The 13,731-nt window shown below is 47.0% G+C and overlaps 5 protein-coding genes across 5 annotated transcripts; 3 read left to right on the forward strand and 2 right to left on the reverse strand.

The window, feature by feature from the left end:
- Positions 1-1,052: 1,052 nt before the first annotated feature.
- On the reverse strand, positions 1,053-2,266 carry N7446_006964 (SDR family oxidoreductase; the record flags this gene model as incomplete). The annotated part of the gene is made up of 4 exons (XM_058515711.1): positions 1,053-1,568; positions 1,630-1,707; positions 1,770-2,008; positions 2,071-2,266. The coding sequence occupies 4 exons, from the start codon at positions 2,264-2,266 to the stop codon at positions 1,053-1,055; spliced, it is 1,029 nt and encodes a 342-aa protein (XP_058372889.1).
- A 658-nt stretch (positions 2,267-2,924) lies between these two features.
- N7446_006965 (uncharacterized protein) lies at positions 2,925-3,530 on the reverse strand (the record flags this gene model as incomplete). The annotated part of the gene is made up of 2 exons (XM_058515712.1): positions 2,925-3,437; positions 3,501-3,530. The coding sequence occupies 2 exons, from the start codon at positions 3,528-3,530 to the stop codon at positions 2,925-2,927; spliced, it is 543 nt and encodes a 180-aa protein (XP_058372890.1).
- Positions 3,531-6,451: 2,921 nt separating this feature from the next.
- On the forward strand, positions 6,452-7,339 carry N7446_006966 (uncharacterized protein; the record flags this gene model as incomplete). The annotated part of the gene is made up of 2 exons (XM_058515713.1): positions 6,452-7,060; positions 7,109-7,339. 2 exons carry the CDS (start codon positions 6,452-6,454, stop codon positions 7,337-7,339), a joined length of 840 nt encoding a protein of 279 aa, XP_058372891.1.
- Positions 7,340-9,852: 2,513 nt separating this feature from the next.
- Positions 9,853-11,086, forward strand: N7446_006967 (uncharacterized protein; the record flags this gene model as incomplete). Its single annotated transcript, XM_058515714.1, has 3 exons — positions 9,853-10,014; positions 10,073-10,225; positions 10,286-11,086. The coding sequence occupies 3 exons, from the start codon at positions 9,853-9,855 to the stop codon at positions 11,084-11,086; spliced, it is 1,116 nt and encodes a 371-aa protein (XP_058372892.1).
- A 995-nt stretch (positions 11,087-12,081) lies between these two features.
- N7446_006968 (uncharacterized protein) lies at positions 12,082-13,634 on the forward strand (the record flags this gene model as incomplete). The annotated part of the gene is made up of 2 exons (XM_058515715.1): positions 12,082-12,547; positions 12,652-13,634. 2 exons carry the CDS (start codon positions 12,082-12,084, stop codon positions 13,632-13,634), a joined length of 1,449 nt encoding a protein of 482 aa, XP_058372893.1.
- Between the last annotated feature and the right edge of the window lie 97 nt (positions 13,635-13,731).

Raw genomic sequence — 13,731 nt, forward strand, 5'->3', positions numbered from 1 at the left:
GACACGCCAATGCATGCGTAAAGATTTTTCAGGCGAGTTGACTTCTCAAGGTCGACGCTGGTTGTCAGAGTTGTCCAGTGAGAGATGGTTGATTTGACCCCGGATGGCTTCACTCCAGAGCAGAACAAGGCCTGCCCAGCACATTATGCGTTTACTATGAGGTGGACATTAACCTAGAACCTGTCAGTCATATTTCCTTTCCACTTTCAGTTCAGAATATAACGTACCGGGAACATCAGTTAAAATCATGGTGAGAATGCGGGTAACAAAGCCAACGAGGACCTTAAGACCTTGTTTATCCCAACCTGGAACCGGAATCATGGACTTCCCAAAGGAGATTCGGGGTGCACGATCCAACACGATCTGGAAGGATCTGAAGCTATTGGACCGGAAACAGCCGCGATGGATTTCACACCTGTGAGGACTACTTAGTCAGTCCTCTTTCTTTGGCTGTGAGAAGAGGGCATCGACCTATTCCCGACCTAACTTCCAAGAGGTGATCAAAGTATAACTCTAATCTGTGTTTATAGTGGCCCTAAAATGTCAATTTATGTTCACTACAGTACATTTCTCATGTCCGATACCCTCATATGAGAACATATACGCGGTAGCACAAGGTCTTAAATTACTGCACTCTCATTCTCATCGAGCACTACCGAAGTTGCCTGAGACTATTTTTATAGATCAGCCCCCGGAAACGAGGACCCTCGGAGGCAGTAGGCTACATCCTCCCAAGACAAGAAGATATGGCTAGCTCCTTGGTCTCATTTCAGAGACTTAGATTTACGTACAAAAAGAAAGCACAGCCTCCATATCCTCCTTTTCGCTCAGACAGTACACTCGCATTCACCGCCATGGCACTGGAAACACTCCCAAGTGAAATAATTCACTGAATGGCGTCCTACATCGAGTCTGTGGTGGATCTCGCTTCACTTGCCCAGGTTCACCCCCACAAAGCACTTGTTCAATCTTTCTATCGACGCAATGCGCAACGCCCAAACGGATCTGCTCTATAATATTCTCCAATAATCATTTCTATGCAATCTAGCTTTTCAGATCTTATCTATACCAAGAGGCAACAGACTCTTCACAGCATCAACAATACTCTCCCTTAAAGGCCTGAATTGAATGCCCAAAATCTCTCTCGCACGTGTGTTGTCGAACCCATACACACCATCCGCGGGGTACTCCCCAGGTTTCAAAGCATCTCCCGTTGGCAATCGAACCTTGTACTCGGGGAATTCTTCTCCGATGATTTTCGCAATCTCCGCATTGGAGAAATGACTCGAGACGACGAAGAACCGATTCCCCCCGGCAGCTTCCTTCTCGACGGCGAGGACGTGGGCTAGGCCGAGATCGCGCACGTCGACGAAGAGGTAGTTCCCTGTCGGGGGGCAAGGGGTCTTTGGTGTGCCGGAGACGAGGTCCCGGATTCGCTGGTTGGAGGTGTTGAGAGTATCAAGGGAGGTAAGATCGTGGACGATGGGCCCCAGGACGAGGGGTGGGTTGATGACGGAGAGCGTGAAGTTGGGCTTTTCTCTCTCAATGAACTCCCACGCTGCCCTCTCCTGTGGGTAATGGGTTAGTTGTCGGAGTACCCTCGTTGATCAAAGAGATCAGGGATCTTACAGCGAACGTTTTACTTGCGCGATATGCATTGGCGGGGCTGACGTTTGCCTGTTCCTGTGTGATAGGACTCCAGTCTGCCTGGAATATTGATCTTCATGTCAGTGACGAAGACGACGTGTTACTTTGTGCGAAATACAAACCTCCGAGTAAACTTTGTCGGTAGACGAGGCAAAAACATCGTTGATTGCAGCAAAAGATGAGGTAACTACTACTCGTTTCACAAGAGGCGCATGTTTCTGCACGGACTTGAGAATTCCTGTTGTGCCTGTTATGGCTGGAATCAAGAGCTCCTGGGCATCCTGAGCGTGAAAATGATATGGACTGGCCGTGTGAATGACAGCCTCGAGGGGAGGGTTCGTGGCCACTGCTTGGTCAAAAGCTAGATCCTTGGTCAGTAGTTGTTGTTGCAAATATTTACGATAATTTGAAGAACTGCCATACCGTTTGGCTGAGCAATGTCTTCAACAATTGCAAATGACAAGCGGTCGTTGGCGATTTCCGGGTGAGCTCGTCGAATAGCATCTGCCTTAGTCTGGGAACGAACAGTCGTGACAACGGAGTGGCCTCGGGCTAGAAGAACCTCGAGTACATGAGCGGCAATGAAGCCGCTTCCACCCGTCAAAAGTACACGAGTCATCTGTGCGGTAAAAAATGTGGTATATAAATGAGGAAGGAAAGGAGAGAAGGACTTAGGGGTGTCTGATCTTTATAAATTTCATTGAGTGAGATAAATTTCAACCAGAGAATATAGTAATATCCCAAATAGATCAACACGAAACTCCGAAGCCTAAAAAAGAGGGTGGAGCCTGATGCCCCTTGGAGTTTCGGAGTTGCCCTAAGGAGTTCAACGCGCCACTATTGACTAAATTCCTTCTCAACGTCATCATGCTCTAGATAGTCGCCAAGAAAGACTCAATAGTATAAATTAAACATAATTGGTAAACCTATCTTCTCTACCCTATAGTGTTCATTCCTTTCTCTCCAGAATGGCCGTTCTAGTTGTACACGCTCGGCAAAAGCTCCCTATTGGCATCCCCATTTGCGTCAAACGATGTAGATGGTCCAGGAGATTATGAGGTGCGCGGAGACCAGGGACTACGAAAATAATTTTTGAATGCGACAGAACCCAGATATTCATTCCATGGACTGCGATGAGCAGCCCTTGGCTATGTATATTGGCAATAAATTAGAACAGTACGAAATTTCATGCCCAGTGCATGCAGCAAGATATAGAAGTTGAAATGTATATTAATGAGGAAGACGTAATTCTACCCTGGTGACCACCACAAAGACTATCATACCCGACTTTCACTTGTAGGCAGCTCCTGAGGTGGTTTCTGGGTATCTGGGAGCTCACGAAGTGGAGTATATATCGGTGTATTCCCCTGGGTATTTAACTTTGTCACAGCCGCCTGAGAATGTATTCCGGCCACTAAAGCCTGGAGAGAGTGACGCTTCTTTCGTTCGTACAACGCCCATCCCAGCGCAGTGAGAGGCAAGACTCCTAAAGGGACTCCCACCCCAGCTCCGATCGCCACGTCGTTGTTATCCTTTGAATTCTCGTTCTTGTTGTTCAGCGTTCCGTTTGAATTCGAAGCCGAGTCCGAACTTGATGAGTTTGAGTTTGAAGTTGATTTCGAGTTATTATCGCTCAAAGTGTAATTTGCGAGCGCGGCCTTGTTCCAAACAAGCGTGACAGCTGAGGTCGCCCGAGGAGTTGAGTGTAACGGCATTGGCGCAGTAGTAAGGTTCGTCGTCAATATATCGATAAAACGGTAGGGCACATCCTTTCGCGCGCATTTCGGTGGCTATTTCCCACGGATGTCAGTAGAGAAGACAGAATTACAACTTCAGGAGACTGATAAACGTACCATCAGAGCATTTGTCATCGCATACACCATCTTCTGGCCAGTTGCTGTTGGTGCAGCTACCTCGGCTTAGTGTAAATGGCTGCGAGATGCCGTAACAAAACCCATTGCTCAAACAAATCGAGTTTTTGGAGCAGCATGGCGAGTCCGCATCGCCCGAAAAACAAGGGACGTCATCGATCGCGACATCCCCGCTAGGATAGTAGCAAGTCTTGCTCGCTCCAACTAGATACACGAATGGGGAGAGATGGAAAAGGATATGGTGCATGTTCGGAGGAATGGATAACTCGGCAGGTGTGAAAGGAAGAACTTCCGGCCCCCATTAAAAAGAAAAAGAATAAAAATAAAAATAAAAAACCTCAGCCTCGTCCCCATTCCCGGCTCAACCGCCACGGGCCAGATCGGAGATTGACAGTGTCCCAAGCGACGCTATAACTGATCGGCCTACACGGGCCCGCCACTGGCCAACAATGTTATCAAGGTGGGGAGGCGGGTGGAAAGGAAACCGGCGTGAATTTGGGGGCCGAATTCCCTACAAAATTCATGAGGGAAGCGGGGAGACTATATATGGACTGCTACAGTACATGAGCATATAAGAAAGTGGAACAATGCTTAGTCTCCAAAAAGGTCCAGGGTCAACCCCTGATGCCCCACTACAGCTGCTAGCAACATACATGTATAAGTCCTCATTTTGCTTATTTGCATGTCGCTTAAACGTGACATATGCCAACTGCAATTGATTTCAAGCTGTATAAAGCTGAGTATGTGTAACTTCATAGCTCGAACCCCTTTTATACTCTTTGCGAGCCACCTTTCAATGGTGGAAATGCAACGCTGCGAGGAGCAAAGGTCATAGTTTCGTGTCGCATTCCGAGGCATAAATATCTATCGCCTCTCCTTCGAAGTAGTTTCCGGGGTACAGTGGGGTTACTTAGCCATAGGATGATTGGTGGAGAGCAGCCGCAACATACGTTGACTTGCGTTTGGAATTACACGTCCTCTTGGGCGCTCATTGTCTCCCCGCATAACAAGGATAGTTGAAGCACGGCGTAACGAAGGAACGAAATAGATACAACTCCCTAAATTATTACCAGGTAGATACCTACCTTACGCGGCCGAATTTAACGTCAAGCTAGCCTCTCACAAAATTGTATGGACAAAGGGTGTTGAGAAGTTACAAGACACATCTGCACTTTAAAGCTATGTTACTCCACTCCTCCTTTGCAAGTAAAGCTCCTACAAACCTGACGTAAATTTTCTCCCGTAGATCATTGTCCATGGAAAGTTGTCCAAAATTTGTTTGGACCAAAGTGTTTTATCTGGAGAAGCGTAAGAGTAGTCTAGGTAATAACGCGCGGGCATGTTATAAGTATGAAACTATTCTAAGTTCTTTTAGGGCTTCCATGGTCGAGTTCTGCCAATGACGGGACGGCCCGAGGAAGTGGCAACACCAGGCTGTATATCCTCGATAAAATGTTCACACTTTCACAGAGTTTGAACCGAGGATAAACGGTTCCAGACTATTTGAAGAACAAGCATAGTCAATTCTGGTACCATAAGTTGGCGCCATTCCATACGCATTGGTGCTAGTAGGGAGGCTTGGTATTGCACGAAGCTTGAGAGCACAACCGCCGTAAACTGGAGCCATTTACTCTTCGGAAAGGAACTCTAACATTTCGGAAGACCAATATTTGAATATGACATGCGTCGGTTGATACTTCATATTATCATTGGCTACACCTATATCTCGGACTGACCCATGGACCTGCGGCTTCATACGTGGTCCACTCATCTATAGCGTGTAACTAAGGCTGAGTCCTGAAAGGTGCCTTCTTTCAGCACCCACTAGTAGCTAGCAGAGGTATGGATTTACTTTAGTTGCAATGCTTAATAGGAATATTGTAAAAGTCTACAAATTGACGTTGTTGGTTCCCTTTTCTTCTCATGTAGAGGAAGGGACGGTCGAGAGAACATGGGATCGAATCTATCGGTGACACAAATCTCTCGGAGAAGTGCAGACATCTTATCAAAGACCTCCGAAAATGGATTCTTGTTCTACTCAGCTGGTATAAATTATCTTATCTGATCAACAAGTAAATGATCTACAGGCTTTACTTGGTACACCTACCCGTTCTACCCCCATTTCAACAAGACATGTCAAGTCTGCTTGTTGCCCAACATGGGGCTGTTTACTTTCTCTGAGGGAGACATAAAGTCTGACTTGTCCAGACTCATCCATTGAGTCTGCAGTTCAAATACTGGACATCAATTCACCACGCACTCTCCACCCACTATTGCCCTTCTTTGCTCTCTCACGCTTTCTGGTGTTGCTAGTCCACTCGTCTCACTACTGCTATTGAGAGCAGTGAGGATGTAAAAACTCTTTCGAGTTTACAGTTCGGATCAATCACCAAGCGCTGCTGCATTCTTTGTACACCCCCTACGCTAGTTGCGGCTCTACCGATGAGCGTGAGGCTGTCGAAACTGAGGAAGCCCCCTTTGGTCACGCACAGCGCTGCGTCAATTGCGATAACCCTTACGCTGGATGTGGGTCCAATGATAAGCGAGAAGCTGTAAATGGCCAGGAAGAAGCTGTAGAAGATGCGAACTAGGGTGTTAATTCTGCTATGGATTGTACCGACAGCTGCTTGCGATGAGAGCAAGGAGACTGGAAGATTTCAAACGTGATTATGGGAAGGGGTAGGATTGGTGCGTTTTCAAGGCCTTGGCAATGAATGTACATGTATATGCATAGCTATGCGTAGCGTACGTGTATGTGTTAGTTAACTTAGCACATGTATAGCACAAGTCTCAATCTACATGTATTGAGGGGAACAAGGTCGGCGATCCGGATTAGGCAAGTCCGAGGCAGATGACGTCAAGGTCCACTCCCGTTTAAATAAACAGCGTGGCAGCCCCTGGGACGCTGGATCACATAGTTTCATACTGTAAATATGTTCCCACGTCGGGCGTTGAAGCCATACCTGGCTGAGTTCCTCGGCACAGCTCTGCTGATCGTCCTCGGAGATGGCGTCGTCGCCCAATGCTTGCTTTCCGACTACCAGTACGGTACATGGTTGTCCATCAACATCGCATGGGCTGCTGCCGTCTGCCTCTCCGGTTACTTGTCTGATCCCGGTCCGACTATTAACCCGGCCGTGACTATTTGCACAGCTCTTGTGCGTCCATCTGCAGGACAGTGGAGAACCATTCCAGGCAAGCTGGTTGCACAGTTTCTGGGTGGATTCGTCGGTGCTGCCATCGTGTATGTCAACTACCGTTCGGCCATCAAAGCTTGGGATCCCGAATATACCATTCCATGGGGTTCGATTCTGAGCCCATCTGGCCACCATTCCGCGGGCATCTTCTCAACCTATCCATCGGCCTTCTTCGAGTCGAACTGGGAGGCTGTGTTTGCTGAGGTGTTGGGCTCAGCCGTGTTGATGTTTGGCTGCCTCAGCATCTCCGACCCGGGAAATGCCCATCGGTTCCCTGCTCCGCAGCTCTCGATGTTTTTGCTCTTGCTTAGCATCGGCGCGGCATTGGGCTGGCAGACTGGCTACGTATGTTAACAAGGTTATCAGATCGTGAAGTTATTCTAATTATAACAGGCTCTTAATCCCGCTAGAGACTTTGGCCCCAGATTATTCTCTGCGATCATCTATGGCCGAGAAGTGTTTACAGCGGCTGGCTACTATTTCATTGTTCCCCTCTTCGCCCCTATTGTCGGTTGTACTATTGGCGCGTTGACTTACGACGGGATGCTGTTCGAGGGAGAGGGATCGCGCGTTACCGATGCGCTGGACAAAGCTGAGGAGCACGGCTCCCTTCGACTGCAGTGATGTTTATGACTTCGAAGATCCAATGGTAGGCTGGTTAGAATAGAGGTAGAGTTAGACTTAGATTGGGTAGGAATATAGGTAAGCGATGTTGCTAAGTGAAAGAATACCACAACCAAACTTAATATAGGTAGTAAGCAGTCACCCCTTCTCACCCCAGTCTCACGACTCTAGGGCGATCCTCACCCATCCCTTGCCCATGTGGGATGTTTGTGTGCTTTGTCGATATGACTCCCAGTTGTCGTATTTTGCAGGCATAGATATGAAGGAGGTATCTGATAGAACTTAAACACTGACATCTGTCCCCCACGACTCGCCCGTGAGCTCAGGTCGTGCAGGTGATGGAAACTCGTAAGATGAAGCGTGGCAAGGCAATCCCTCTACACTGACAAGTATGGATAATCCCGCTTTCACCTGTAAACTTTCGGTCACGATCCCGAAGCCATCAATTTGCTAGAAGATTGCTTAATCAAGCAGAAGCAAACACTTGGCGTTAATCATCCGACTACTTCATCTATCCTGAAACCTTGCCGGCATGCGAAACAGAGGATCCAGGTATGAATACCTAGACAAGCCAGTTAATATTCCATAATTATAGAGCGACTTCTGCTTTCCATATTACTTCCCAAAATGATATTTTCCATCGTAGTTCGCCTTGATACGCACTACGCAAAAGGAATTGACCTTATCATTTCAGTGGACATCGCTGCTACAGGATTGACGGCAAACAGAATCGTGAACGAACGAGCCCAGGGCTTGCGAGATGCCAGTATGTTCGGCAAGAGCATTAACGTTACAGTAATTTATAAAACCTCTCCTCACCTGACGTTGACTTTCAATACGGTTCGAGATTCGATACCGTCTTTTCAGAAGAAAGGTGCTCTTCATATAACTGAATGAAGGGTGAACATCAGAAAAATAACACCGGTCCAGCATGGATAATATTCATAGTATGCTTCTATGTGCGTCAGGGATCCTCTATTTCATGGGCGTGTGAAGGAGCCTACTCTGGTTGACGGGTTTCCAGCCCGCCACATACCTGAAAGCACTCACTGTTGTGGAGGCGAATAAAATACTAAACTTGTTTTGTGCCACATAGCCAAGTCCGCGCGACGTAATATGGTAGTACTTGCCAAGAGTGGGCAGGGGGAATTCTGCAGATAGCATCATTTGACGTCGACCGATGCATTGCCCAATTATGTGGTAGAGGACAGTCCGAGCTGCAATTGAGCCGCAACGATACAGTTATTAAATGCTATGCAATGTAACAGGATTTCATGCGGGGTAATATGATGCAACAAATGTGTTGTTTTGGAAACAGAACGACGCAATTGCTAACTTATATAGACAGTTTTGCGAAGTTCAAATCAACTGGGAATAAACGTGGTCTTCATATAACAGAACAAAATACATGAAAGCCTCGTCGCTATAAAGTCACAAGACGTAACTTATAGATCTTAAGCGTGAGAAGAAGGGTCCATGACGGGTAAGCGGGCGGCCCGTAACCAAAAGGGTCATGAACTGAAGAGAGTTTAATCGGGAGAAATAGCACCCAGTAATTATTGAGTTGCCACAGTGCGCGATGTGCAAGACAATAAACAAATGGACCCTAATTTTCTGGTACCGAAAATGGCCAATCAGCCACAGGCGACAGTTATCGTGAATTCATAATGATCGTTCGGTGCTACCGCCATGGTCACATGTCATCGGCTGCGAAATCTTAAAAACCCCCGAGACACCTGACGATCGGAGGTTAATCAAACTCTAAAGATCGTGCCATGTACTTGAAGTAGTGACGAAATTGATTTCAAAGTGACTAACTAAAGTTAAGCAATGAATATGTACCTAGCTCAACATATTAATCATTGGCAAGATCCTAAATGGAACAGGTATATCGCGTGGGTTATAGCTGAAGGTAGACAAATTATGCACCAAATATGGCCAATAAGATACGAGTGGCAACCTACCATAAAGTACTAGATACGCAGGCCTAGGCATGGACTGCGTACTCAAAATAGCAAATTACTGCTCAGGTCTTAGATTAAATATACCTCTAGCGCTATGCAAAGATCGAAAACTAGGCTGATCGTTCTCCTGAGTTTTTGATGAACTAAAAATACCCAATCAAGAATTAACCTACGAGGGCTTGATGAACCAAAACTGCCCAATTATGAATGAACCCCTTGCTTACATATTGCGGAAGGATTCAGAACCTTGGGAGGCCTGTTAGGAGAAAGTAAGTACAGCAGCACATCATGACAGTGATTGATCTGCGAGTATGATGGGAAGAATTGCCACGGCATGTCGTCAGTGTTCTGCTTCATGTGGATGATGAACTCAACATTGACATTGTCTGTCAGAACAAATTTATAAAAAGCCAAATGATTTCCGGACTGTTAAAAAACATACAGCTCAAGATCTATCGATTGCCAACCACAACAAAGAAACAACAGATTCGCACTTCCAGCGATTTTGACTCAACATTACTGCTTATCATTCCATCACAAGTCTTCATCATGGCCGTTCCAACCTTGGACTATACCCACTTTACCTCGGGAACACAAGAGCAGCGTGAGACTTTTGCTCGCGAACTCCTAGACAGCTTTGAGAGGACTGGATTCGCGAAGCTCAAAGCCCACACCTTCAGTGCACAAGAACTGAACGAATTGTTCACCTGGGTAAGGCCCTGTTTGGACAATCTTATACTGGCACAGACACTGACTTTTTCCTCATAAGGGTCACAAATTCTTCGATCAGCCATTGGATGTGAAGAATGAAATTCCGAATGAGACAGGCCCCAGACCCATGCGTGGCTACACACCGTGGAGGGTTGAGGAAGTCGGGAGACTTCACCGTGAAGAAAGGGTTAGGCTCATGAAGGATTCCAAGGTCCGTATCGGTGACACCTATTTCCGAAGCGCTCAAAGCCTGACAGATCGTGACTATTAGGAGCATTTTGATCAAGGCCCCAGCTATGACACTGAATTCCCAAACCAATGGCCCAAAGCACCTGAGCTATCGGGCTTCAAACGCTTCATGGAAGACTTTTACGAGCAATGCGATGATACATGCCTAACGCTCATGGCAGCGCTTGAGGTTGCCTGGGGTATCGATGATGGGTCGTTGGTCGCACGCTGTGTTCCCAGCGCCACCGACCTCCGACTGACTCACTATCCTGCAATTCCTGTTGAGGAGATGCAGGGAGACCGGGCAAGCCGCATTGCACCCCACACTGATTTTGGTCCCATCACGCTGCTGTTCCAGGACAGCACTGGTGGTCTAGAAATCGAAGACCGGGACGAGAATTCGAAGACCAAGTCTTTTGTTCCATTGCCACCCACTGATACGACAGAAATGATTGTGAATGTTGGCGATACGCTGACGCGCTGGACAAATGGAAAGATCACTGGAGGCATCCACCAGGTCACTGCGCCGGAAGCAATGAAGGAGGGCAGCGGCCTGATGATTCCACCCCGAATGTCCATGGCCTATCTCTTCAAGGCTGAACGGAATGTCTCGGTTGGCCCCTTGCCAAAGTTTGTGTCGGATAGGCAACCTGCCATTTATCCCAACATGACGGCTTTCGAATTTCAACAGTGGAGAAACAGCACCGTGTACGGACTTAATGAAAAGGAGCACCTGGACGAGAAAGAGCAATTAAACGAGAGAGAACAACTGAACGACAAAGAGCATATTTTTGGCGCTGGTAGCTGGAATAGCACCCCCAAGGCTATTCAGCTGCAGGCGTGATCGATTTGGTGGATGCCAAAAGCGCATTTGAGCCCATGCAGTGGAGTACGGGTTGTGTGACGGTCAGCTGGATACTGGTGAACAAATTTGTTTTCAACTTACGCCAATTCATTCTAAAGTGTTGCGGTGGTACTGATTTTTGATTTCATTATGGACGGAGGTACATTCACTCAGCGTCGCAGGATCAAGGGTCATTCGTTTATAGGGTGCTGAGTTTAAGAGGAGATAAAACCAGAATTCGGATTATGACTACTTTCGGGTATTGCCAATTGCCTTTTATAGCTAGAATGAATCTACCAGTCTTTATTAACTTGAAAACCACTACTCGGTACTGCTCGGACGAATTTGGTGATCTTGGCACTCAGACGACAAATGTAAATCTTTGAAATTATAATCCTTGGAAAATATGTATCATAGAGATTATTGCGCCCAGGCTATCCTGGCATTCGGCAAGTAGTTTGGCAAAACCAAAACCTATATGAGGGAAGAGTAGGCCGATTACTGGCTATTTTGAGTACCATTTGCATTAGCTTTGATTGATCGCTTTGATCTCACATATTGCCTTCCATTGCCGATTTACTAGGCTATCATAGCAAAAGTGTGCATCTGACTACGTACTCCCAGACTAAGCTAGGTATTAATTGGTTATATTGAGTACACGATGTGAAGTTGGCTCTGATTGGCTAATTCAAGTACAGGGACAAATCTTGGCTCTGATTGGTTACTTTGAGTTCGCTGGCCTCTGATTGGCCATTTTTGGTACATATGTTCTGCTTTCTTTGGTCCTCTACCTTGCTCTGTTCCTGATTGAGTGGTGTCTCTTGTGTTTAAACGTCATACCACGTGTAAACATTTGGAGATATGCGCACTATAACTACCAGGCATTCCCCTCCTTACATAGCTAAAAAAATGCCCGAATAGTTGCGAGTCACAATCACACGTCATTACTCATTCTTCGCTACGAGCAATCGAATGACTGACAATACATGCCGAAGATGGGGCCAATTTTCGAACACGGTTCTCCTCCAATAGGGCCTTCGGATGTCTTGGATGACAAAACGGAGATGCCCTCTGGCAACGAACATCCTTCTTCTCCCGACACCGAAAAAGCATCACGAACCCTTTTCCCAACAGACGATCAAGTCCCCTTCGATGGCGAGATTACTTATCCTGAGGGTGGGCGTGATGCCTGGCTAGTGGTGTTTGGTGCATGGTGTGGATTGACCTCATCGCTGGGCATTTACAATACATCTGGGGTTTTCGAAGTCGTTATCTCAAGAGTACTTTTACCGGATGTTTCTTCATCTAGTCTTGGCTGGATCTTCTCGGTCTACGCCTTTGTTAATTGGGTCTGTGGGGTGCAAGTTGGTCCGACGTTTGATGCAATGGGTCCTCGCGTACTGATACTTGCCGGATCGGTTTGCACTCTGATCGGCATTTTCACGCTCAGTGTATCTACAGGTAAGATCGAGTTTCAAAAGACACTGCCTCATCTTTAAACCCATTCTGAGTTTGATGTTTGCCCGATCTGCCACTAGTTCTTTTCCCTACTAACGACGGCACAGAATACTATCAGATCTTTCTTTCCTTCTCGATAATGACTGGGATCGGTTCATCCCTGCTCCTTACACCATCAATGGGATGCGTCGCCCATTGGTTCATGAAACGTCGCGGCCTCGCCAGTGGGATAGCCTTTATTGGAGGTGGTTTCGGCGGCGTCCTATTCCCCCTGATGATACAAGCACTTCTCCCTAAAGTTGGCTGGGGTTGGTCAATACGTATACTGGGATTCGTGTTACTTGCGCTCTGTGCTATCAGCGTGGCATTTTGCCGAAGCAGAGTCCCCCCTCGGAAAGGAGCAGAAACGACCTGGCGAGATACATTGCCGGACCCAAAAATATTTTTCGACGGAACTGGAGCAATGGCAGTCACAACAGCTGGTGTCCTTTTGACGGATCTGGCGTATTTCATTCCTATCACCTACACGCCAATCTACTACATCGATCGACAGCATCTTTCTCAAGATGAGGCCCTGACGGGGTCGTCGGCGTTCGCATACCAGCTTCTCGCAATCCTTAATGCTGCTTCATGCGTGGGCCGGTATGTGGCCGGTGATATGGCTGATCGATTCGGCCGATACAATACGATGATTGTTTCTTTATTCTTTTGCACGGTATCAGTTCTATGTTTCTGGTTGCCAGACATAGTCGTACCAAGTCTGGATAACTACGCACTCCTCATCGTGTTTATTCTACTGTTTGGGTTTTGCAGTGGCTCCAATGTTAGCTTGACACCAATCTGCCTTGGCCAGCTTTGCGAAACTCAGGAATATGGGCGGTACTACGCGACCTGTTTCACCGCAGTATCTTTTGGGGTACTAGTAAGTATACCGATCGCAGGAGGCCTTCTTAGTGCGGTAGAGGCCAAAGGAAAAGAAAAGTATTGGGGCGTGGCTCTTTTTGCTGGACTGAGCTATGTGGCCGCGTTTCTATCTTTTCTATGGGTCAGGATCAAAGTCAAAGGATGGGATTGGAGGACTAAGTGGTAGATTATCGGTGAAACGAAACCCACAAGGCTCTGTGAAAATATGTATTAAAGCAGTTATAAACATTGACCAATAGAATTCAACATTGTCACAAGCGTCA

The sequence above is a fragment of the Penicillium canescens genome (genome assembly GCF_028828765.1).
Source record: "Penicillium canescens strain IBT 15451 chromosome Unknown utg000004l_segment0_segment0, whole genome shotgun sequence".
Taxonomy (NCBI): domain Eukaryota; kingdom Fungi; phylum Ascomycota; class Eurotiomycetes; order Eurotiales; family Aspergillaceae; genus Penicillium; species Penicillium canescens.